The sequence below is a fragment of the Phodopus roborovskii genome, unplaced genomic scaffold (genome assembly GCF_943737965.1).
Source record: "Phodopus roborovskii unplaced genomic scaffold, PHOROB, whole genome shotgun sequence".
Lineage (NCBI taxonomy): Eukaryota > Metazoa > Chordata > Mammalia > Rodentia > Cricetidae > Phodopus > Phodopus roborovskii.
The window spans coordinates 3,163,931-3,190,721 of NW_026125546.1; the positions used below are offsets into that span (position 1 = coordinate 3,163,931).

Sequence of the window (26,791 nt, forward strand, 5' to 3'; positions counted from 1 at the left end):
TTTAATCTCCTGTGATCAGGGACCTTCTCTAGATCCTGATGTCCATCAGAGTACCCGTCACATGGCATTTTGACACATTATTGATTTACTCATTACTTTGACACACCCATGGCAAGGTCGGTGGAGGAAGATTTTCGGCTGTATATTTATGGTTTGTTGGGAGCTTCTTAAAACATCTATCTAGTCCCTCCACCTCCTAACAAAATAAAGAATTGTTTGGAAGCCAGGTGGTGGTGGCACACACCTGTAATCCCAGCACTTGGGCACTTGGAAGGTAGAGGCAGGTGGATCTCTGAGTTGGAAGCCAGCCTGGTCTACAGAGCCAGGGACACACACTTGAACTCACAGAGATCCGCCTGTATCTGTCTCCCAAGTGCTGGAATTAAAGGCTTGCACCACCACTGACCAGCTTTATTTTTTTAAAAAATAATTTATTTAACTTTATTTTATTTGCATTGGTATGAAGGTGTCAGATCCTTTGAAACCAGAATTACAGATAGTTGTGAGCTGCTATGTGGGTGCTGGGAATTGAACCTGTGTCCTCTGGAAGAGCAGCCAGTGCTCTTAACCTATAAGCTATCTCTCCAGCCCCTACATTTTAAATTTTAATTGCTATGCCTAAGAGACTCATGAAACAAAAATGCCTCTGATCTGCAAGTTCCTGAAATGTTGGAGGCTGTTGTTTATGGGAGATAACAAGCCACATACTTTCGCTCCCTTAAACAAGATGTCTGCATGGGATGTTCTTGATCACATGTGGGTGGGAGGTTCACTGCAGAAAATATCTCAGGATGTGCACTTGGCCACTGACTGGATGTGGGCTGCAGATATGTCAGGATGTGTACTTGCCCCTGGTGCAGTGAATTAGGGGTTTTCCTTCTTAAGCCCTTGCAAAACTTGATTCTGGACCATTTCCCAGGAACTTGTATATGGACCTGGCCATAGCCCATTCACCTGGCCAGTGTTTAATTAATTAGAGTTTGTTTCAAATTTGGCTTTAAACTGTGATAGTGGTCTTATTCTTGAATAGTGGAATTAACAAGTTGCTACTCAGACCTTGATGGAGTTGGACTGCCTGAAGGTAGATGAGTCCTTTGTGAACACAGAAAGGCTTCTTCCAAAGGTGAAGCCTGGACAAACACTCCCTTTGATTATGAAAGTTCAGCTGCACTGTCAAGAACAATTGCCAACAAGTCCAAACAACATTGCAGCTAGTTCCAAGTATATTGGGTCATCAGATGGCTTGAGGACTAGTGCTGTTGTTACTGGAAATTTTGGGGAGCATCACTCAGGGTGTTACTGTGTTACTAAGAAAAAACTCCCTGAGAGGGGCTCCCTCTAGGGTTGTTAGTCCTTTAGTAATTTAAGAATTGACTTGAGAGCTGGGTATTGGTGGCGCATACCTTTAATCCCAGCACTGGGGAGCCAGAGGCAGGCGGATCTCTGTGAGTTCTAGGCCAGCCTGGTCTACACAGCTAGTTCCAAGACAGGCTCCAAAGCAATACAGGGAAGCCCTGTCTCGAAAATCCAAAAACAAACAAACAAACAAAGAATTGACTTGAGGATAGTTATTATTAGAGTTTAAAAGGAAAATCTCAGAGCAGGTGAGCTGTAAATCTTAGCAGCAGCCAGCTGAGTAATGTGGAACCTGTGCCTTTTGAATTGGGCATAGAGCTCAACTATAGAGAATCAAGATGGATATCCATGGGGCAGAAGTGGGGTGTAGTGGGAAAGGGGCTCCAGAGGAAGGGTGAGAAAGGCCAGATAGCATGCCCAGGCCATGGGCAGTGTTAGAAAGAGAAAAGAAACAGGGAAAGTTATGGTGGTGTGACTAAATCAGTTGGATTATGGCAGGCATAATCCATCTGAGTGGCCCAGCAAGTGGCTACTGTGAGGGTGGGTTTATTTTATTTATTTATTTATTCATTCATTTATTTATTTATTTTTAGGGAAAAAATACATGACCTCATCAAAGGGAGTAATTTTTCCTTCGGGTATCTTTAGCATGGCTTGAAGTGAATCAACCTTCCTAGGGGGTGCTTTTTTGGCCTGGTGATTGGGCTTAATTGGACTAACTCTTGTTTTGGCTAGTTTATAATGTTAGTGTCCACCCAGTGCCAGAGACAGATTGCAGTTTTTGATCAGGGACACACACCCTTCCCTATTGGTCCTCTGCAGCTCCCAATCAGGACTCTTGTAACATTCCCTACTCTGAAGTGGTACTGAACATAATTAAGAGTTGGGCAGAGCCGGGTGTGTTGGTAGTGCATGCCTTTAATCCCAGAACTTGGGAGGCAGAGGCAGGTGTATATCTGTGATTTCGAGGCCAGTCTGGTCTACAGAGCTAGTTCCAGGACAGGCTCCAAGCAGTACAGAGGAACTCAAAAGAGATGGGCAGAAATTAGGAGTTAGAGATAAATCATTTACATTGTGAGAATCCAGATATCTGGTTCCGAAGCTGTTCACCAGGATGGATTAGTGTCTGGGTTGGTGAGTCAGTCATACTCTCCCATATATAGCTGTCAAGTCCAAAGTCACTCACTCCCAAAAGGGTAGTGCTGGTGACATTGACCTAAACTGAAGGACTTTGGCTGGGTAAACAAGCCTAAAGGTTTTTGTTTGCAAGAAAAGCAGATCTCTAAGGCAGTATCTGTTCACCAGAAATTCCCCTTAAATTAAACATCCAGGAAACTCCTTTAACTTTTCCCCAAGGGCCAGTTGATTCTGGTCAGGGCACCCAGTTCCAGCTCAATCCAGACAGCCTCTATAAGCTCAGGTCCCTACTTGGCTGATTGTCATATAAAACCTGCTTTGTTCTTCTCTGTGACCTGCCCCCCCCCCCCCCCAGAAATGACCTTGCCAGTTTGATGCCCAATAAATATTTCTTTCTGCCTGCTGAGTGGTCTAGTTCCTGAGTTTCTCTGCCCCATTGCTTATGTCCTTCAGGCAAGGATGGCTATTAGAGATGAGAAACCAGAGATTAGTTCCAGCATTCCTGACTGAAGAATTGGATATTCTTGAAATTGTTGCTTTGGGGACCCTTCCTTAAGCCATTTGTACAGTCTCTCTCTCTTCTCCCTCCCTCCCTCCCTCCCTCCCTCCCTCCCTCCCTCCCTCCTTCCCTCCCTCTCTCTCTCTCTCTGTCTCTCTCTGTCTCTCTCTCTGTGTCTCTCTCTCTTCTCCCTCCCTCCCTCCCTCTCTCTCTCTCTGTCTCTCTCTGTCTCTCTCTGTCTCTCTCTCTCTCTCTCTGTCTCTCTCTCTCTCTCTCTCTCCTCCCCCCCCCCATTGGGTTTCTCTGTGTATCCCTGGATATCCTAGAACTCACTCTGTAGACCAGGCTGGTCTTAAACTCACATATCTCCATCACTGCCTGGCTTTTTCTTTCTTTTGTTGTTTCTTTTAATCTCTTGTTCTCATATTCAGTCTTTAAAATCTTAATTAAATTAATGAATTCTTTTGTGTATGTCCTTGTAGGAGGCCAGTAGGAAATGCTGGGCATTGATGCTTCCTTGGGATGCTTGCTTGTTTGATCTCAAAAAAGAGGTGTGTTTACCATTGAACCTGGGTTCACCTGAGTCAGACTGGTGTGTCAGCAAACCACAGTGCTGGAATCACATGCATGTGTGGTCACACTTGGCATTTTGTGTGGGTGCTGGGCATGGGAACTCAGATTCTCAAGCTTGCCTGACAAGCACTTTATTGCCAGAACCATTCCCCGGCCCCTTATTTGCCTGTTACGCTCATCAATAAGAAATGCTTGCATTTGTAGACATTCATACCCCTTTTCTTCCCATTGATTGTAGGCTTTGAGCTGTAGGATTCTTTCTTCTGCTTGTCTCCCATCTCAGTTCCTCCATGCTCAGCTGTAGGCCTTCTGTCCAGCGTGGCTCATGGAGATTTTCCGTCTCAGCAGCAGCTTGAATGGAGTCTGGTGGTGGCTTTTAGCCTGATTTTTCTGCTGGGTCGTTTGCCTTTTCACATTGATTTGTTTTGGGCGGACAGCTACATCGAGGACCTTGCCCTCTTGCCCTGTGTGCATCTTGTTTTTGTCCTCTCAGATGCTTGATATTTAGCTGGCTCATAGCCATTTTATGCTGATCAGCTTCTTGCTGTATCATTTCTCATTTGCGCACCCACCCAGCCTTCTCAGCATCACAGACGAGACGATCAACCTGTGTGTTTTTCTGGTGTCCTTTTCCCATCTCCCTTTCTCTTGCTCAACTGTGCTTGTTTAATCTCGAGAATTCACTAGTCATCACAGGTGCCATGCCATCATGCTGTCTCCCCCTGCTCCCGTTTATTTATTTGTTTGCTTTTTTAAAAAGACGGGGTCTCACTATGCAGCCGGGAGTCTTGGACTCACTATGTGAATCAGACTGCCCTGGCTAGAGTTACAGGTTTCGAGGGACCTTGTGGATGCTGGACATCAGACTTAGCTGCTCTGGAAGAGCAGTCAGTGCCCTTGACTGATAAGCATCTTTCCAGCCATTCTCTTACCATTTCCCTTTTGTGTGTTCAGGAATTGTAGAATTGCTATATATAAATAATGCTTTCTTTCGACCTGAGAGCCCTTGCTTTATTCATCTCATGCTGGTTCTCTGCATCTGAAGGGTAGGATAATATTTTGCTTCAAACCATGGATGTGTGTTCCTAATAGGACCGTGCTGTGTGACATTCCATCAAGTTGCTCAACCTATTTGTCTTAGTTGGGGAAGCAGAAAGTTGGGGAAGAAAGGGTTTATTTGGCTTATACTTCCATACCACTGTTCATCACGGAGGGAAGTTAGGACAGGAACTCAAAACAGGGCAGGAACCTAGAGGCAGGAGCTGATACATGGTGAGATGCTGCTTACTGGCTTGCTTGTTTCCTATGACTTGTTCAGCCTGCTTTCTTATAGAACCCAGGACCACCAACCTAGGGATAGCATCACCCACTGCCCACACACTTCCCCATCATTCACTAATTAAGGCAATGTCCCACAGCCTGATCTTATGGAGGCATTTTCTCAGTTGAGGTTTCCTCCTTTAAGATAACTCTAGCTTGTGTCATGTAGACATAAAAATTATTCGACACATTGCCTATCCTTCAATTGCCTCATTTACCAAAGTGGCATAATTTCATCTATTTGGTGGTGGTGGTGGGGAGGCAGCTGGGAAGGTCCAATGTGTTTATGCTTGAAAAAGCTTAGAATAGAGCCAGGAGCAGTGTAAGCTTGGTGGGAGATCAGCCATGACTTTGGAGTCCCATGAGAAGCCCCAGGGGTGTCTGTGCAAGAGGGTGGCAGAGTGCTCAGGCGAGTAGAAAGGTTTAGCCTGCAGGATGGGGCTCTTGGCTGTGCAGAATGCCGCTCTCCTTTTGCTTCCTTCTGGATTTTGACTCTGTTTCATTTAGAGGGGGTGGTGCCTAGTGGAATTTTGAACAGACGTGTCACTTAGTGGAAGCAGTCTCCCTATTGTCCCTTTGCCTCTGACTTTCCCTCTACACTCAGGGAGTCAGATATTCTCTCTCAGAAAACCGCTCTTAGCTTTTATGATGTTGTCTGGGCTCTAGTAACTTGTGATAGCTTAAGTAGGGCCTTTCAGTACTTTATAAATATGTCATACACATGCTTTTATAGTCCTTTGTTCCCCAACAGGAATATGCCTTCCCGTCTTCAGGACAGTGCCATCAGGTTTTATTCATTTAAGGCGCAGTAGTAATTTGACACTTGCTAATATGTAACAAATTATATTGGGAGGGATAATTACAACTGCAGCTGGTTCCTAATTATACTGTAATCTCTATGCTTTAAAAAACCGAGGCTAAGTTCAGCATATAATACTGGAGAATAGTATTCTTCATCAGACAGGCCATGATGTTAAGTGACAAAGGCTTGAATTTCATGTCCAGTGTGGTCCAGTGGCAGGATTAGAGGGCTCCAGACTCCCCTCACCATGTCCCTCAGGTGTTAAAATGAGTATCGAAATGCCTTGATTCTGGGGTCCTTTCTGACTTTGTAATGTATAGCTACATGTTTCAGAATCTGAAAAACCTGTTTCTTCCTCAGAAAGCTAGAGGAATCAATGGCTTTTCACCTTAAAGAGCTTGAGCGGTGCTTCCATGAGATCTGCTGTGAAAAATTGAACACTTGGCCTGGTCTGGAATTAAGGGTCCAGTAAAAGCTACCAGGATGCTGCTGTGGCCAAAACTAAACGACCTAGTCCCAAGACTTTACGTCTACCTCTGATGTACCATGTGGAAGTATGTGTCCTCATGATACACTGTGTACCGGCCACTCACTGCTAGGCCTGACGTTTCCCCTGGGAGAGGGTCTTGCCACTGCCTGCATTAGACCTGGAATGTTCCACCCTTCATAGATGAGGGCATTTTATGTCAGTGAGCACGTGGAGCTAGTTACCCTGTTCTTGACAGCTCAGGGTTGAGTAGATGCCCTTTACTCTCCCACCCTGAGATAATTCGATGTCTGGAGAAATTGTTTTGGTTGTCCCAGCCTGATGCTCTTGGTATCTAGTGGGAAGAGTTTAAGAATGTTGTTAAAATCCTACCTAGCCACGAAGAATGAGTCCTACAATGAAGGTTGAGAAACCTTATTTGAGGCAACCTGACCACCTGGACTGTGATCCTGAGGAAACGCCACGGACTTGGGACAGGTCAGCCTGTGCTTGACTTGCAGAGTCTCAGCAGTGAAAGAAAAGAATGAGTGAATGAAAACGAGGCATGGCTGCTCCTAGGTGTGGTTGAGGAGGTTTTATTGTAGATGTCAGGGAGGGCATCTGGAAGGGTCCAGACTGAACATGGCCAGCAGAATAGACCAGGCCATGAGAAGAGAGACAGGGGAGTGAGAGGAAGAGGAGAGAAGGCGTTTCGGATGAAGAGAGGGGCTGAGGACTAAGAGGACCAGGGTGAACTAACAGAACCTGTGACCATAATGGCTGTGCTATATAGAACTCAGAAGCTGGGGGAAGGGATGGGAAGCCCAGCCCTTGGGCTTAGGGTAGGTGGGGAGTGAGAAGCGTCAAGAGGGGCCACTGGTACCCATCCCAGGTTTCTTTGGGACCTGACAATAAGGTTGTATGGCAAGCAAGGAAATTGCTCAGGTGTCTGTCTAGTGACTTTTACCCTTGCAAGTTCATTTTGATTTCCAGCTACGCATCATCCTCTGCCCAGCTTTCCTGTGTTAGAGCAAATCCTCATCCCAAACACCATCTCCAACCTTCCCTTTTTCCTCTTCTCTTGCTCTCCCTGTCTCTCCTCATGGCCTGGTCTGTTCTGCTAGCCATGTTCAGTCTGGACCCTTCCAGATGCCTCTGGCTGCAAGGGGTTGGCTCCCTTTCCATCTTCCCTTGTAGGTAAGGCCTGTAGAGGTGACCAAGGCTCTGCCAAGCAGACACTCATGTGCGAGGTGATTAGGAAGAAGGCAGTATGAGGGGATGGGATGATGTGATGTTTTCACTGATGTTTACAGAACAGGCAGTCAGAGTGGCCTGCTTTGAGTGTGATGTTGGATTCTTTCTTTTCAAGCCATTCTGGGCATTTGAAGGTGTTATTTTGGTAGCCCTTTGGTCTTGTCTGATTCTCCAACTTTCCTCATGAGAAAGCAGACATCCAATAGCATTTTTATTGTTTGTTTATTTATTTATTTCTGACAGAGGTCTCATGTAGCCCAGGTTAGCCTTGAACGCACAACACAGCTGAAGGTGACCTCATGCCTCTCCCCAGATGTGTGAGCCACAATGCCTGGCCTGTGCAGTGCTGCCAGTGGATTTCAGGCCTTTGTGTATGATAGCCACACAGTCTGCCAATGGGACCATGCTCCTAGCCCTCCAAAAGCGTTTTATGGAGACCGTTTTTTTTCTCTTTAGCTGTCATCTTTTGTTATCTAGGTCTGAGTTCAGTTGTGGGGCCCTGTTACCTTCCATTTATATCTGGGAGCAGAAGTGCCATGCAGTCTTGTCATGAGCTTGATTTATTTGGCAGTAGCTGGCACTATTCCTTACCAGCATTATCCGCTGAAGATTTTGAGGCTCTCTTTTCTTCATTCCACTTGGCTGTCAGGTAACCATATGAAAGGGAGGAGAGGGTCTTATCATTTTGCCCATTTTGTAAGTGCACATTTAAAACTCAGAATTGTTAACTGACTGGCCTGAGGTTATCAGGCCTGGCTGGATCCCAAGAGTTTCTTCCAAACTTTTGCGGCAATGTTGTCAGCTTCTGCGGGCTCTGTAAGGCGTGAGGGTGTAAATAGAAAAGTGTGTATTTTAGAAAATATTCATAGTGCCTCTTGTCAGTGTTTCCTCCTGGGAACATTTACTGGAATGCTAGCTTCAGCTTAATGACGATGGCAGAATTGAAAGTGTGTTAAGCCTTTCTGGTGTAACAGAACCCACAGCTCAAACACCACCATCTATGGCTTACCCGGTGCACTTTGCTTCTTCATACGAGATTTTTAATCCTGTTGGTTTATTTTGAATTGTTTAATGTTTGCCCGAAGCAGGGCAGAGTCACAAGTTTCTAAGAGCTCTGAGCATCTCCAGCACCCTGAAGTGACCTGCCAGTTAATTCCCCTGTGGGCTCTCGGGTGCTTTGGAAGTAAATTGTTGAGTGATAGGAACCTTTGAGGGTTGATTGCCCAGAAATGTTGTGGTTGGAAGAATGCTTAACTCGGCATTTTGTCTGTATACCGATTTATACCTCAGTCACTTCTTGTGTAATTACAGCTCTTCACTTATGAGAACCCAAGGAAAGTCAGCATAAAGCTGCAGATGAGGGAGGGCTCAGTGACTTTGGTAAAAAATGATTTTTGTAAATGTGATGAGACACCTCTTCCTTCCCTCAAGGCAATGGCCACTGTGGTTTTAGGGAATTCCAAACTTTTCTTTTGCAATAACTGATTGTATCAGTCAAGCTTGACTTGTGGGGAGGAGGATCTTCTCTGGCTGGTTTCAGCAGAGGGAGATTTATTATAGGCTATTAAATGGCTTATAGAATTTGTTGGGTAGGTGAAGAAACAGACTTGAGGTTGAGCTCTTAGAAATGACTTCCAGAGCCTCACAGCAGAGTGGGCCACCAGGGGAGCAGCGGCCTTCTCTGCAGTCAGGGTGTCTCCTGACAAGGGAGGGGTGTTTTGGAGGACATGCTCTGAGCGATGTGGGAGGGCAGGACAGTGTCACAGGAACACCAGTCACTTTCCACAGAGGTGCCCGCTAGTGGAAGCAGCTGGAGCCTGGCCTGAGCCTCCAAGTCTTTTCCTTGCAAATCCCTCCACAGTTCTTCTGATTGACAGGCCCTAGGCCATATAGCTGCAAAGGATTCTGAGAAATGGGATGTTGGCTACAGTGTCTGCAGTACAGGAAGATGAAGAGAGAATGTGGCTGCAGCGGCTGAGCTGCCACGCGGTACCCAGGAGCACTTTCCATTAGGGTTTAGGTCATCTTACATTATACTTGGTTCCTCAGACACAGACAGACACAGGTTCTCCTGGCTCCTTTATTCTTGTCACCCCATTTGGTTTTCACACACACACGTGATGATGACCTGCGTTTGATGAGTCACCTCTTCTGGTTTTTATATCAAAGATAAATAATCATTTCAGGTAATCTTTTGGGTAAGCAACCCTGAGATTGTTTTGACTCCACAGACTTCTCATGTTGGGGAAGCGAGTTGGGAGACGCCGGTGAAGGAGAATTGTACGGGGGGGGGGGGAGAGGATGTTGCAGCTGGCATTGAGCCAGCTGCTCTGAGCTCCCACACATTCTGGGTAGCTTTGACAAATGTTCTAGTTTTGTTTAATTTTATAGATTTTTCTTTTCCTCCCTCCCTTTTCTTATTTTCTTCTTCCTTTTTTTTTGGGGGGGGGGAGACAAGTGTTTCTCTGTGTAGACCTGGCTATCCTGGAAATCTCTCTGTAGACCAGGCTAGACTCAAACTCATAGAGAAACACCTACCTCTGCTCCCTGAGTGCTGGATTAAAAGCTTGTGCCACCATCACGAACACCCAGTGTATAGTTTTAAAGGTATGTTATATTCGTTATTTTCCTCATCACTGTCATAAAATACCTAGCTAAAGCAGCTTACGGGAGACAGGAATTTTCTTCACTCAGTGTTCAGAGGAATCTAGTCCACCGAGGGGAACATAAAGGGGGTTGGCCTCTTGGCTGTGGAGGTTCTCTCAGGAAAGAAACAGTGGACAGGAAGAAGGGCCAGGCAGTAAACAGCAGAGCCTGCCTGTCCCCCAAGTCCCCACCACAGCCCTCCAATTAGACTCCCCCCAACACACAGCACCACCACTAACTGGGATCAGGTCTTCCAACACACAAGCTTGTAGGAGAGATTTTGTATGCAAACTATAATATACCCATTTTAGAGATTCTGAATTCAGGGACACAAAGCATGCTTTTTGCTTTTGAAGACTTCTTTCAGTTTCTCAAAGATACTTTAATTGTGTGTGTGTGTGTGTGTGTGTGTGTGTGTGTGTGTGTGTGTGTGTGTGTGTACTTCTGTATGTGGGTGTGCACATGTGAGTGCAGGTGCCCAGGATCAGTACTCTCAGAAACACTGATCTGAAGGGAGCCACCAGTGTGGATCTGATGTCTCAATGGAGAACCTCTTAAGGTCTTTGCAGAGGTTGGCGTGATCTGGGGAAGCCCCCAGGGAGGTCCAGTCAGATCTCACATCTTCTAAGTTCCTGAGAGGAGTGACCCAATTTTATCTCCCTCCTTTTTCTTCCTCTCCTTCCTAAGACAGGGTCTCCTCCATCTCAGGGTGGTCTCAAATGAAGTTGCTAAGTGTTTAGGAGGGTCTTGAACTCCTCATCTCCTGACTCGACTTCTCAAGAGCTGGGATTGCCATACCCAGCCAGCTATGTGTTGGATTTCTTGTTCGTCCCTACTGCCATTTGTCACACCTACCAACTATTTTGAGAGCACAAGTATGTGCCACTGCAATTTGTGAAAGTAATGAGCCTGGCACTGTGGCTGGATTCCAGGGTAAGCAAGCTGATTTAAAAAATACTCCTATGCGTAGGAATCTTTCCCCTGCCATTGGCAACTCTAACTTCTGTCAGAACAAGAGTTTATTTGCTCTGAAAGACACCTTTCTGGTTCTTCCTGTTATATTTTAGGCCCTTTTATGAAAAAGCTAGTTACTGAAATTGTGTTATTATATTACTGTTTTTGTTTTTTTTTTAACCTAGTTTGTGTGTGTTTCATAAATGCTATTGGTGAGCTAGTCACATAGCTATATCTAGTATTTATCTTGTTAAAGTATTTGCATATTTCATGATTCTCGAATTTTATCCCATACCATGGACTTGTGAAATGTACTTAAAACTACCTTTCTAAGTTAAATTCTAAGTTAAATCCTATTAGATCTTTCCCAGTATATGGACATAACAGCCATGTATCCCATTGCTTTTTTTTTTTTTTTCTATTAATTTTGGAACCGTTATAATATGCTATCTGACTGCATACAGAATTCTTTATTGTGTTCATTTAAATACAAAATGATATTCAATAGTCACTTGCAGAGAATCCCTTTCTTAGATTTTGAAACCAATTACTCTATTTATGTAAAGCATAATATCATTTTTGTTGTGATGTTAGACTATTATACTTCATTCTTTCAGGACAAATGATAAACAGTGAGATACTGATAAGTAATAATGATAACATCAAGTAGTTAAATGAAAAGTACTTTACTTGTACATATGTACATGTTATTACATAAGAGGCACACACCCAAAGGTGTGTGTGTACATAGGCGAGCCACCTGGAAACTATCAAGTTTGACGAATTTTCTGAAGCCCAAGAGTAAGCTAGGTTTGGAAATTCCAGACTCTTCACTTATAAAGCATACATACTGATCAGCTGACCTGGGTTGACTTAAAAGGGCAGCTCCATCTCTCTAGCTATCTTTCCCTGTACATGTCTCCTTGGGTATTTTTTTTTTTTTTTTTTTTTAAACCAGGTAGACTCTATCTCAGTGTACCTTCAGGACACTGTAGGTCTCTCTGCAACTTTACGTGGTCATTGGTGTGATTGCTCCTCCTTAGCAGCAGATGACATGGGCAGGGTGGGTGGGTTGGTGAGTAGAAGCCAAAATAAATGGAAATTGCAAATAGCCACCTAGTGTCTGCTGAGTGGGCAGTGGACGGGTTGAGTACACACACGGCTGTGGAGGCTGGTGCAGAGTTTTAGGAAACCATCTCCTGGTTCCATGGTTCTTTATGTGTAAGAATGATACAGATATCAATGGGCCTCAGTCTCAGGCAAATTCCTGTGTGATCACTTACCACTTACCATACCTGCGGCTTTGGGGCTGTTTTCAAGAGTAGCTTTATGTAGGCTCGGAGAACAGAGGGGATAATTGATGTGTTATGATGGCCTTGGTGTTTGACTGGGGCTTTGAGTATCTTCGAGAGCCCCAACTTCCCTTTTTCTCTCCTAGTTCTCCCTTCTGAGTTATGAAGTAGGTTACTCATTATTTAGATACGTGGTCATGGTAGAATAAAAATGCATTTGTATAAGTAATACAAAAATGATGACAGATGACTTCTATTGAGTACCTTAAATTTGGGGCTTTGTTGGCACTTAGCACCTTACTTGCAATTATCCATCACTTCTCATGCGTAGATGTGGAAATGGGATGCTGTCAGAGAATCAAGGCCAGCCAGTGCGTTAGGAGGTCAGGCATGCACTCTGTGTGAGGCCAGTCTGATACAAGTCATCGTATTTTTCAGTGATTGTAAGGAGTCTTTTTCTGTCCTGCCAGCCAGCTCCCAAATAATGACACCAAGACTTCTTGTTAATTATAAAAGCTCAACCTATCAATTATAAAAGCTCAACCTATCACTTAGGCTTCATTCTAACTAGCTCTTATAACTTAAACTAAGCAATTTCTATTAATCTATGTCCTGCCATGTGGTTCATGGCTTTTACTTCTCCCTCTGCGCATCCTCCACCTTTCTTCTTCCCAGAGTTCTCTGCCAGGAAGTTCAGCATATACCTCCTGCCTAGCTGTTGGCTGTTCAGCATTTTATGATACCAATGACAGCAATACGTCTTCACACAACGTGCAACTATCCCACAACAACAGGTTGGTTTATCTGAGAAAGGGTCATACTATGTAACCTGTCCTAGTCTTAAACACTAGATCCTTCTGCCTCAGTCTCTGAAGCTATGGGATTGCAGGTATGCACCCCCATTCGCGGACCCCGCCATGCCAGGAGAACTACATTTAGGGTGTTGATTTATTTTTTACAAGCTTGTGCTGAGTGTCTCCTGTAAGCTGGATCATGATGAAGCAAGTGGCTTACGGTGTGGGGGAAGGAGACTCGAGATTGAGAAAACACGAGTGCACCAGGAAAACTAGCTTTGCATCTGACTTAGGAAAAGGAAGCACACAACTTCTGAACCCTGGTTTCTATTTCTGTAAAATGAGGAAAAATAATGTGTCTTGACTTTTAGACTTGCTGTGAGGACCTAGCTATGCTTTGTGAACTGTGAGGTACATTCTCTGGGACATGACTTGGAAGCATTGCCCCCGGGAGGGATTGTTTGCCTATTCCTGTACCTAGAGCCTGCATGGGTTACAAAGTGAAGAGTTTGCTTTTTTTCTCAAAGAGGTCCAGTTCTGAATAGGAACATGGCATGATGTATGTTTGGGGATTGAGGAGTTATGGTGCCATGGGGATGCAGGCCAGGGAGGTGTGTGCTGGATGGCACTGCCCGGTTTTGTTCTTACAGAGTGGATAGTATGTGAACTAAGCAGATGTGTAAGCATGGGTCCAGACAGAGCAAGCATAATTTATTCTGTAGGAAATTTCTTTACCCTTTAAAGAAAAAAAACCTTTCTGACTTAGGCCAGCATATGCATAGCTCTCCCCATGTGTAGTAAATAGCGTGCTGTGGGTGTAGGATTCTTACCACGGTGGGAGGAATGGCTCTGCTCTAGAGGTAGAGGGGACTTTGGTGATGCCTTTTCTAGGAGTGTTCATCCCAGTTCCACCTTCCCACCCACAGGGCCTCCTCTTCTAAAACCTGGAGGTCAGCAGCATCATTAATCATGGCTGGGTTGGTTAGCGGTCAGCAGCATCATTAGTCATGGCTGGGTTGGTTAGTGGTCTTATTTTCCTTCTATCATTGAACAGCAAAGGGCACCAGCTAATTCTGGGTTTAAAATACTGATAGTGTTAGGCATTCAGCTGCAATGGAAAGAGTATCAAGTGTTAGCAAGGTGGCCATCCAGCTGCTCTCAGACAGACCACCTCCCATTCCAGTGACTCCTTAATAAATTTATCCCTGACCGTGGCAGGCCAAGGAGCTCTGGTAGTTCCACATTGAGAGACAGAAAAACCATTGTCTAAAGATCTCACAAGAGCCTTTGCAAAGCACACAGAAGGGATTTAGAACAATTTGCATAAATCTCCTCTTGGATAGGGACATAGTTCCAGTGTTGGGGTGGTTCCAGGGGCCCCGCCTTGGTTGTATCATGGGGTGACACTCTGCTTGCTGAGAACTGTGTCTTATGACCACTTTTGCCAACACGACTGGGTGATGGGACACTGAATAAGCCCACTGTTTGGTTCTGCATAAGGGCTCTTTTGTGTTGGCCTGGGGCGGTCATGTTCAAGTTTGTCTTGCTTTTTTCCCAGTGATGTTTTTGGACTTTGTGGCCTGGAGAATTAAGCACAACACCTATCCTGAGCTAATCTGTCAAATTTTGCTGGTGGAAGGTAACCACGGTCCCTTGAGTTTCTAGAATGTGAAGAATAATACTCACACCTTTGGAGACTTATGATTTATTAAGGCTGGGGAGAGGCGGAGAAGTTCCTTGGCCTGGCTAGGTCGGTGGGTATACGTGCTGTTCATGGAGAAGCTGTGGGAAGCAGTTCCCTTTGGGTCCTTAATATGATTTACAAGTTCACTGACTTTTAAGAAATGTGCTCCTATGCAGGATTGGCAGACAGGTTGTACTTAATGTTTAAATATTCCCGTGTGAGACGGCATGCCTTACCCTTGGGTGTGGTTTAGAAATGCCAGGTGTTCGTTAATCTGTTTCAACTTTTTTCCCTTTTATACACCGAACACTAGATATTAAGAGCTTTTCTGGTTTCTCATACAGAATGTTATCATTTTAGACGCCACATGGAGTCCACATAAAAATCTGGGGACTAGTTTATACACTGGCGCAATTTGGTACTTTAAATACAAAAATGAAATCTACTAATTTCTAACCCAAAGTTTATTTTCCCTCCTGCTAGCTTGATTTCTCAGCTTTGTTCTAATAACATAAACATTTTTATGTTTATTTATAGGTGGCTTTAACCAAGAGAGCAGATCCAGCTGAGCTTAAAACAATATTTTTGAAGGTCAGTATAAAGGAATCTATTTTGTTTCTTGTTTAGTTTGTGTTCTATAACTTTAGAAGATTATTTCAAACAGTTCTTTATTTCATTGTTGAAAACCTAAAAGCATTCCCCAAAGTATCTTAATATAGGATTCATGAAAGGGATTCTTTATAATTCTGCTTTTAAAAAATATATGGAAACCATGTAGGTGAATTCTAGTGATGGAGCTATGGCTTATATTTTAGTTTCTTTCATGTCATACAGTTCCACTGAAAAGGACTTGGAGGGTTGAATCATGTGACTCATTACCTCTTGAGGGCCGTGTCTCTGAAGGTTCATAGTAGTGCTTTTTCTCCTAGGAAGTTTCAGGTTCTATCTCAGTACCCTGGTAATTTCTCATAATGCCAGAGAAGATTGTCCTCCCTACCATGGTAGAAGAAGCCATGGTTTTGTTTTGATCATTGCCATCATCATTGTAGTCATTGTATCTCTTCCCCCAACTTTGTGGTTCTGGACAATGAATAGTTAGTACTCCAAAAGTCTTTCTTGGGTCTCAGATCTTTTCTTCGTTTGTTTTTTGTGTTTTGTTGTTGCTCAAATAGTCAAAAAAAGAAAAACCTGTTTTGTAAAGACAATCAAAACAAAATATGTGGATCAAGTCTAAAAATTGAAGAGACAGCATGGCAAATCAGAGTATGCCAGGTGTGTGGTCCATTTCAGGCAATGGTTAGAGAATGGTTAGGATGTTGGTGCTTAGTTTGCATCACACCTGGTAAAACATTTGAGTTCACATCGAAGGCTGTTCTTGGGGAAAGTGCTAGCTAGCCAAGGTTTTATCTGGATGGAAAGAGGTGTCAAAGCATCAAATCAGAAACTTGATGTGTACCGACTAAGATGCAGAAAAGTGATTACATGGGCCTCATTTTTTCAAGAAAAATATGTTCATATTTTTTTAAAAAAAAAGAGGACTTGAATTGTGGCTTAGTCTAAGAATGTTTGCCTACCATGATGAGTGCTAGGAAACAGCAAGGAAGTTGAGCACGGACTGGATGGATATTTGAGGTTGTATTGAGGCTCACACATTTAATACAAGCACTCAGGAGGCAGAGGCAGGCAGATCTCTGTGAGTTTGAGGCCAACCTGGTGTACAAAGCAAGTTCTAGGGCACCTAGTTCTATACCACAGAGACTCTGTCTCAAAAAACAAAAGTGAAGTCTTTTTTAGTTGTACATTGAAGCATTTATAGACGACAGTGTGATAGTAGAGATTTGCTTTAAAATCTCACTTTTGGTGGGAAGGGGAGATAGGTAGTAGTGTGAAAAAAATTTGAAATTAGCAAATGGAATACAAGCGTTAATCCACTATTATTTCTCTACTTTGTATGTTTGAATGTTTTCATAATGAAAATTAGGAAAAATTAGATTCAATAAATTAACTGGTGTGTACCGCCAAGCATGCTTAGATTTACTCAGTAAAATGCTTGAGATGATGCAAACACAGGGAAAACGGGCTGAAGAGGTAGCTCAGTGGTTAAGAGGCTTGGGAGTGCTTCCTGCTCTTTCGGAGTACCCAGGTTCAGTTCCCAGCACCCTTACCAGGCAGCTTAAAACTACCTCTAACTAGTTCCATGGCACATGATGTTCTCGGGACATTGAGGGCACCTGCATACATGCGTACATAAACTCACAGACATAAAAAATAAATCATAAAAACAAATGCAGGAAACACAAAGATCCGCAAAGAAAACTTGAATACGGACATTTTCAGAGCAGGGAAGAAAGTGGCGTTTACACACACATCTTATACAACACCACCCCCACTCAAATCTCTTCCTCTTTAAATTTTCTTTCAGCCAAGAAGGGCTAGTACAGAATATTGTACAGTAGAAAAGGGTCCCCAGTGATGGAAATCAAGAAAATGTTTGAGATTCATGTCTTCCTTAAGCTATGTCTAGGGGTGGAAGAGATGGCTCCACTTGGCGCAAGGAAATCCCAAGGGAGGGTAGGAGCTCTGTGCCAGTCCCTGAAGAGCCGCTGGTGGCATGTCTGTGTAGACATGGACCTCAAAGCCGGGCTTGGGATCTTTGGCACTAGCTAGGAGACTATGTGACTTTTGAGTGAAGGTTTTTCTTTTCTCTTTTTCATGGTTTAGAGACTGAGGTGATGTGGGGGAGGAGGTGGGAACACGAAGAAAACGGAATCAGCAGTCTGTAGAAGGGATTTTGGATCTGGCACAGGGTCTGGTGACCTCACCAGGCCTGGATAGTGTGGGACCAACACAAATCCACCTCGGCTCAGCACGCTGAGGATCTCTTGTTTACTGTCTAGTGTAGGTGATGGTTGTGGTGAAGGGGTAAAAGGAGAAGGAGGCGCCATGGGGGCTGGCAGGCTGGACCTGTAGGGATGAGCAGGTCTGTAAACCAGGCTATTCTGAAACAAGGTTGCTTTCATGTCAGTCCTAGTTCCCTCACCCTCCCCTCCTCCCCTGTCCCCCTCCCAACCCCCATCCCATCCCCTTTTTTTTCCCAGGGAGGATGAGGCCTTCCATGGGGAGTCTTCAAAGTCTGTCATATCATTTGGGGCAGGGCCTAGGCCTCCCCCCGTGTGTCTAGACTGAGAGAATATCCCTCTATGTGGAATGGGCTCCCACAGTCCATTCGTATACTAGGGATAAATACTGATCCATTACTAGAGGCCCCATAGACTGCCCAGGCCTCCTAACTAAAACCCACATTCAGGGAGTCTGGGTCGGTCCAGCCTGGCTATTCTGTTTTCCTGTTCATGAGTTTTTCTGACTTGATTTCTCTTAGCAGTCTCTGTTGAGCTAGGCAGAAGGAAGGATTCTGCTATAGCTTGGGAGGCAGGGAAAGGAGCCTCCTGTAGTGAGATAGTCCTTCTGTAGCACTGACCACGCCCATTGGGGGGTGGAGCCATGGGCGGAAGTGACCTGTGGAAGGAGGTCGGAGAGTGCCAGGAAGGTGCTCTCTTTCTGGCGTGACTCGGACAGGAGAGGATCGGGTTGAATTTCCTGGTGTTCATCTGTCTAGGTTGTAAGTTATTTCTCCCTGAATAAACATCTATTCGGCCTATTTGTTTATCCTGATCCTTATTTACCGCGATAGCCTCCTCTGAGCCTTGGACAGTAGATGTCTGCGTGACAGGGAAGCTGGCAGCCCTAGAGATGAGAGAAAATCATGGTGCTGAGCAGATGGAGAAAGACAGTTGGCTTCCAGAGGACAGAAGTGCACACCTTTTCTGTTTTTACTGTGTGTTTTTGAGAGGAGCGAGGCACAGTCTCATTTGTTCACCCAGCTTTGAGGTTGTCTGCTAGATGCTGTGCATCTTAATAAGGGTGCATAAATCACAACTCCTGTCCTTAAATATTTCACTTTGAATGTGTAAGAAAACAGATGCCGTTGGTAACTATGACACAGCATTAATTTGCTGGGAGATTATGTGATACCAAATACATCTCCCTATGGAGGGTCATCAAAAGTGCAGAAAGAAGGTTTGAGCTGGACTTGGGAATGTGTAGGTGTTTATCAGCTAGAGAAGGGTGTGAAGTTGGTTCCAGACAAAGGAAGCAGCGTGAACAACCATAACTTTGGTGGTCCAGTTTTGGGCAATGGTTAGAGAATGGTTGAGAATACTTCCTTTACAGTATGCGGGGTTAAAACATTCACTTTGAAGGCTGTTCTTGGGGGAAAGTCAGAGCCAAAGTTTTATCTGGATGTGGAGGCTGGACTCCAGGCAATTGATTTTGGTTTCAGCCTCAGTATTGTGAAGATTTTCTGCATAGCATATTTGCTGTAGCTTCATGTTGACTTGAGATTTGTGATTGAAATCAAGTGCTGTGATGCTCTGTTAGGAGGGGGTGGGCAAAAGAGGAACACGGAAACAGCTGTCTCAAGGAGCTCAGATTTAGTGCAGGGCTGCTTTGCAGGCACACACAGCAGGTAAAGAGACTTTAAGCATACTCCAAGCGTTTAGTGTGTGGAGGGGAGAGGCTGGTGAGGAGAGCATGACAGGGTCCTGGGGCTTTGGGAGAAGACCATGTAGAGGGAGGCCTGGAGATGGTTTAGGAGAAAACCTCTCTGGTTGAACTTGTTTACTCTGCAATTTTGTTTTTCATTAAAAAGTTTTTAAAATATGACTATCAGGGAGGGTGCTATGAATTACAGGGCGTGGGAGCCAGCAGGGTTGGGGGCAGAGATCATTACAAGCCCACCATGACAGTAAGTGGGTGGAAGGCATTGAAAGTTCCCTGAGTAGTTCAAGCATAGGGAGGATGGGCTTGGGCTTGGGGTAGTTTGGTGGCCATGAGATGGCCAACCTTGAGATGGTCCTTTTGGAGATCTTTCATTAGCTCTCACTTGCAGGAGCTGTGGGGTAATGAGCTAGCTAGTCAGCGATACTTTGAAGGAATATTTGATGAAAGTGATTGGTCTTTTTTGTTTGTTTTGAGAGTCTCTGCATTGCCTGGCTGTCCTGGAATTCACTCTGTAGACCAGGGTAACCTCGAACCCACAGATCTGCCTGCTTTTTTTGCCTCCCAAGAGTTGGGATTAAAGGCGTGGGTCACCATGCCCAGCCTGGTGGGAGGGGCCTGGCTGGGTGAATGTGACTACTGTGACTATGTCTTGAGTGCACAGAAGCACCAGTCACAGAATGGGGGCGGGGACGCTCCAGACAGTGGAATGGATAAGATTTGTCATCTACAGGAATAGGAGTCTAGAGTGATTACTAAGACGGACAATGAGTAGGACAGGGGCACAGGAGAAGAGGGTGCACCACACGGTGACAGTGGAATTTAAAAAAAAAAAAAAAAAATTGTTCATTGCTGTTTTGCCTGCATGTGTGTCTGTGTGAGGGTGTTGGGTCTCTTAGACCTGGAGTTACAGACAGTTGTGAGCTGCCATGTGGGTGCTGGGAATTGAACCCAGGTCCTCTGGAAGAACAGCCGGTGTTAACCAATGAGCCATCTCTCCAGCCGCTGCATGTGGAATTTTAGGATTCGGCTGGGAAATGAAACACTGGGAAATGTTTGTAGGAAAACTTGGAAAGCCATTTAGTTTCTCTTTGAGGAACTTTTTTCTTGCAGCCAGTTTTTATATCACTGTTGAACATCTAGAAGAAGGCTGACAAGAAGGCTGACGGATAAAGAAAAGTGACTTTGTATCTCAACATAGATACAAGTCTCTCTCTCCCTTCCCCTCCCCACTCTCTCCCTCCCCCTCTTTTTCTCCCTCTTTCTGTTGTTTTCGTAACAGGAGAAAAAAAAATGCTGCCTTACATATCCCCACCTGTCCCAGTATAACGCGAATGAACACCTTTGAGTATCGCTGTTTCTGTATAAGTTTTAAATTTATGGTATTCCTATTTTTTTAGCCATTCTCTATAATTTTCTGTTTAGTTGCCACCTCTCATGAGCATCATAGCAACACTCAAGGAATAGGAGTTCTCCCACCCATTTTCATGGTGCTGAGTGCTGAACTCTGCCTCATGTTTTGAGCTGGAGTGTGGAAGCACATTTTCCCTCATTTCTGTTAGCAATTTAGACTATCATTTTTGAAAATGCACCCCCTTTTCCGGTTAGTGGGAGAATTGTATGTTATTTAATTTTTTCATTTTTAACAAATAGCAGTATCTTCAAATGAGAGCTCTAGGGTGCTTGGACTTTAACTTTTTATTGTGACAGTTTTAAACAGAAGTAGAATTATCAAGCAAAACCTACATGACTAGCCTTTAATCTAAATGGATATTTGTCACATTTGTTTGTACACTTTCACACATACTTTATTAGCTTATTTCTTTGCTCAGCATTTATTATAGTTCATCTTGGGTGGTATAATATATATCTTCACTTAACAAGCACAGTTTCCCTTTTACATTATGGACTCAACTGAAAAAAAAATCAGTAATTCCTGATAACAGGCAATATCGACTATCATTTTTATCATTATTGTTATTCTCTGTTTTGTTTTATTCCATCCTTAGAATAGGGAATCAAGGTAAAGACTGGCAGGTGACAGGACCTGGTGAGCACAGGGCTTCTCTGGCTTAGAGATGTCAAGGACAATTTGCCTTTCAGCCCCAGGATGTGAGTGACTCCTGGCAAACACGGGTGGCTGGATGATAAGGGTTCTGACCCAGGTTGTCACTCACAGGCTTTTATCAAATAGCTGATGAGGAGCAGGCCAGATAGGACTCCTGTCCTTGTGGAGTGGCCACTACAGGAATAGGTTTCTCTCAGAGTCCCTTTGTCTCTATTCTCCTTCAGTGCAGTGTTAACAGAAATGCAAAATAACTTGAATTATAAAAGCCTTCCCAAGCAACTTCACTCAAAAAACTGGAAGAGAGGGAAGCTTCAGGTCACTTAGACATAATCATGGAGAGACATGGCAGCCATGTGGCAGCTGTAGGAGTCTCTTCCCATGGTGGTGACCTCTGTTCCTTGCCTCAAGGACAACCAAGCTGTCTTTGTCAGCATCTCTGGTATATGCTTTTACCATGGTTGGCCTATGTCCATGAGTCCAAGAGATGACTTTGACATATTTACTTGAACCCCAAAGTGAGTCATCCCTGCTTGTTCTAAACTGAATAAAACTATATTCTGTATCCAGATTAACATGTCATCATATTTAAGAGATGATCTCTATCACCTCTAAACAAATGAGGCAATAAAAATACCAGGTGGGAATGTGAACTATTGAGGTCTGAGCCTGGTGCACAGATAATAAGCTCATATCTCCATGGTTACTAACAGTGTGAGTGTGCCCATGAACCAGCACCCAGAAGTTTCTTGCTCCCTGTGCTAGTCAGTCCCCACATCCCTGAAGGTAGTTGGTTGACTTCTCTCATGACATCTTAGTTTTGTTCATTATTTCCTTCCACCATAAAGTGTAGTCATGTGGTCTGCATTTTGTCTGTCTTTGTTATTTCTTGCACCACTGGGGGTTGAGCTCAGGCCTTAGACAGGTTAATGCTCTTCCTCTGAGCTCTGCTTGCAACACTGACTTCATATAGACTTATCTGTGTTGTCTTGGGTAGGTAGAGTTAGTTTATTCTCATTATTGTATTTTATTGTGTGACTGTATGACAATCACTATGTTTCCAACTGTTGGGTGACATGTGGGCCTTTTTTATTTCTCTTTCCTTTTTTAGCAATTTTTCCATAAGTCAAGTTGCTGTGAATATCTTAACTTTTTGGTGTTATAACACACACATTTTTTTTGGAGATTTCCTTGTGATTGGACTTGATAAGTCTATGGTTATGTATGTTAGGCACAGTTAGTAGTGCCCAGCAGTTTTCAGAACATGGTTTGATCTTGCATTTTCAGTGAGGAGTGTTTTTAGGGTTCACAAGCTGACAGTGACTGCAAAGGTCATTTGGGGAAAATTCAAAGGATAATCATCAGGCTAAGAAAAGCTCCTGGAGAAAAGTAACACAGCATTCTGAGCCTTTCATTCATTTGAAAATACTTCTCAAATGCCAGGCAGCAGTCTGGGAATTTGAAGAAACAACAATGAGAATACAGCTTAAAAGTCCTGTCTTGACAGAGCCTCCCTGCAGTTGTAGTCAGTAAGCGTCACTGTTATCTTGCAAGGACAGAGAGGTCAAAAAGAAAGGATGGTCTTGGACCATCTCGCACTGATCGGGGCTGCCAGGGCCATCCTTCATTCTTGCTGGTGTGTTTGGTAGCTACAGCGTGCACACTGCCCCTCAGGAAGCCATTCCGGCCTGTCAGAATTGAAGTTGCAGGTGGAGCCTGCTTCTCCGTGTTTTTTCTGTGACCATAAATGATAATCTGTTAATGAAAACCCTGAAGGGGAGAGACATGGTTTTTGGGCCGGGAGCAACCAACCAATAGACTGAGTGGAAAAAGCTGGAGTTGGAATAGCCTCATGTCAGATCACACACAGAAACAAAGCTCTGATATGCTGAAGCTTAAAAGGTAAACGCAGATCTGCTCAAAAGCCAGGAGAGAAACTGTGTTTATTCTTGTCTTGAGATGAGACAACACTAGCTTTTTTAAGGTCAGAAAAGTAACAGAAGGATTTGCAAAAGGGGAAAAAAGTCCTCTAGACTCAATTACATAAAAATGTCAAACTGGAATAGTATTTGAAACAAATCTGACCCTGGAAGGGGGCGAGAGCATGTACTCGCTGTTGGTGGCAGAGTAGATTGGTACAATCGTTTCTGGAGAACAGTGTGATAATAAATGACAACTGCCTGCAAGTTCCTGTCCTTTAACTCAGCAATTTCTTTTTTTTTAAACTCAGCAATTTCTTTTTTTTTTTCAGAGTTGAGTTTTTGAAAATAGTCAGGAATTTGTACAAATGTTATATAGGAGAATAGCTATCTTAAGTTTTCTTTCAAAATAACCCAAACTGGAAATAATCTAAATGTGTACCAGCAGGGGAAAAGTTAAATTGTGTTTTAAACTAAATTAATCACTGTCATAGGGAAACCTTGGTATGGCCAAACCGTAGGATTGCTATCATTAGCAGTGACATACCCCTTCCATTTGAAGCTTGCTTGTCCCCGTTTTGGGGGGGGGAAATCACAATAAATTCTTTCTTTTATTCAGCCTTCCCCAAAGTGGAGTCTAGTTCCTGAAGGGTGGTGGCGTCACTGGCTGTCTCTTTTTTTTGCACTGTCTCTCTGTGGAGCACACTGAAAAATGGTATCCTACCATTTCCCCATGGCTTCCCTTAGGCGGTGGCCAGGACTGGGCAGCTGGTGGTAAAAGAAAGTCTTCATTACATCGCTAACTTGATGCTGCGCCAGCAGCAGATGCCACTCAGTGAAACAGAGGGTCAAAGAAAATACTTTTTAATAGCAGAAATGGGGAAAAACCCACTGGGTAAAGGTGCTTGCCAATAACCCTGATAACCCAAGACCCACATGGTGGGAAGGAGATTTCTGACTTCCACAAGTTTCCCTCTGGTCTCTGCATGGGTGCTGTGGCATGGGCACATACATACATACATACATACATACATACATACATACATACATGTGCTTATTATGTTCTTGGCGTAGTTCGTGGTGTGTTTCATTATTACCTCATTTGTTTCATGCATCAGCCAAATGGAGCAGGTAAGATTATTATACCCATTTTACAGATGAAGCATCAGAGCTCAGAAAGCTTTATTAACTGTTAACTTTCAGGTGGTAACAGACACAGCCGAAGACTGAAAGATTACATAGTCTGCTACTGCACCTCATTTTACTGCCCCCCCCCATTACCCTGGCTGCCAGTGTGGTTCAATCACCCAGTAAGCCCTGTTCTTAGGTATCTTGCCCTCCTCTTCCTTCACTTTTATCTTGGGAATCTGGACATCTGCCTCTACCCCACAAGGATGTCATATTCTCATGGTTCTTCTCAGTATTTCCCACAACCTGGGTGTCCCCAGGAACAAGACACAGCCAGGTCCCTCTTGCCTAAGCTGGGTGAGTCCTAGAAGAGCATCATGGAGGAGATTCCAGTGCTAGTGAGTTCCTGTGTGATGCTAAGAGTACATTAATAGGGGTAATAGTTTACATCTGTTTGCAATATCATGGATGATTCTGTGAGGCTGCATCGCAATTGCACACTTCAGCTCAGTCTATCATCTATTCTCAGAGACTGTAAGCCTCCGTGATTTTTGTTGAAAGATGAACCTGGGTCTGTTAGAAGTTGAGTGAGTCATTTGAGCAGTCCAGGACTTAGGAACTGGGCAGATCCTAAGCCATCTGGGACACTCATCAAGAAGGTGGGAGCTCAAAACTTCTATAATGTAGTTATTGGAACAAAATAAAGAAAATAGATTTGACTGGTGAAAATGGAAAGCCAGAGTTAGAGGTCCCTTTGATGGTTCCAGATTGGCTAAGCTGCACTGAGTTCAGCTTTGCTTTCCTTACATAGGAATGCAAGGTGTAGGAGCTGCTTTTTCACTACAGCCTCCCTGAAAGAGTACTGAATACTTCACAATTGGTGTCACTTTAGAAACGACATGTCATTAGGTGTACATGTCTGGAACCTGAGTTTGAGGCCACCTGGGTTTCACAGTGAGATGAGACCCCATAGGGCATTAATGTTTGTCAGTAAGTAGCTTTCCCGTTCCCCAAGTCATGACAATTGAAATTGTTATCAGACATTGACAAATGTCCCCTCCAGTGCAGAAAACCCACTGTGAGAGTTACTGATGAGCGTAAAATTTGACTATTTCAAATCTTTCTTTGAAGTGATGGGTAATAACTGCCTTTTGAAGATGGTATTAACCTATGTGACTTTATTTTTTGTTGTGGCCTTTTTAGTATTGAACACATGATTATATGCTTTTAAGAATCAGATATATTAAATAATGTTTCTTACCCTTTCCCCTCTTTGTTTTTTTTTTTTTTTAACAGTATGCAAGCATTGAAAAAAATGGTGAATTTTTTATGTCTCCCAATGACTTTGTCACTCGGTATTTGAACATATTTGGAGAAAGCCAGCCCAACCCGAAGACTGTGGAACTCTTAAGTGGTGTGGTAGATCAGACCAAAGATGGGTATGTGTACTTCTAATTGTCTTCCTCAAGTCTTCTGTGTAAGCCAGCTTTCTTTTGCTTAATAATAAAGAGCTCAATAAATGTATTCAACCTATGTAGCTCCAAAAATGGTTTTCTACCTACTCGTCCATCGTTTTAGAAATGATATTCTTAATAATCCTTCAAGAATCTTTCAGAGTTGCTGATTCCATGTTTGGAAGATGTATTTATAGCTTCATGATTCTGTTGTAACTGATGAGGTGGTGTGAATATGTACAAGTGTATTCATATGTATGTTGTCTATCTCAAGGTAGTTGTGAAATTATAAACTCCAGCATGACTCTCTGGACATACCTTCTTCCTTCTATAATCTCTCCATTTGTCCAAAGTGTCTTTAAAATTTCACATGGGGTTAAATGGTGTAGAAAGGGGAGACAAAAAAATCTTATTATTCCAAGTTGCCAAGGAAGCAAGCCTCTGCCTGGCTAGAGTAGAGGCTCCATTGCATAGACCTGAGCAGGCACTTTGCAGGACACTTTCTGCCTTGTCCACTACCCTATGTTTCTTCCATGTCTTCTCTGGAATTGGTAAATGTTGCCTTATTTAATGGAAGAATCTTGGGGACTGGTGTAATTAAACATGTTGAGATGAAAAAGTTACCTTGTGTTATCTGGGTGGATCTAAATTCCATCACAAGTGTCTTTGAAGATGAGGGAGAGGGAGATTTGACCTAAAGACCTGGTGTCATATGACTGTAGAGGCTGAAGTCTGAGTGAGGCATCATCACTCAGGAGTACTTACAGTCACCCAAACCTGTAGGAACCTAAGATGGAGTTCCCTAGAATGTCTGTTTGGCCATGCTGACACCTTCATTTAGGACTTTTGAGTGTCTGAACTGTAATAGAATATATTCCAGCTGTTTTTAGT

The 26,791-nt window shown here is 43.7% G+C and overlaps 1 protein-coding gene across 1 annotated transcript in view; it reads left to right on the top strand.

Moving 5' to 3' along the window:
* The window catches only part of Slc25a13 (solute carrier family 25 member 13), a 176,690-nt gene that overhangs the window by 11,762 nt on the left and 138,137 nt on the right, over positions 1-26,791 (top strand). Inside the window, exons 2-3 of the mRNA XM_051177139.1 lie at positions 15,315-15,368; positions 25,743-25,885. Of these exons, the coding sequence (XP_051033096.1) occupies positions 15,315-15,368; positions 25,743-25,885 (197 nt within the window). The remainder of the gene's footprint in view (positions 1-15,314; positions 15,369-25,742; positions 25,886-26,791) is intronic.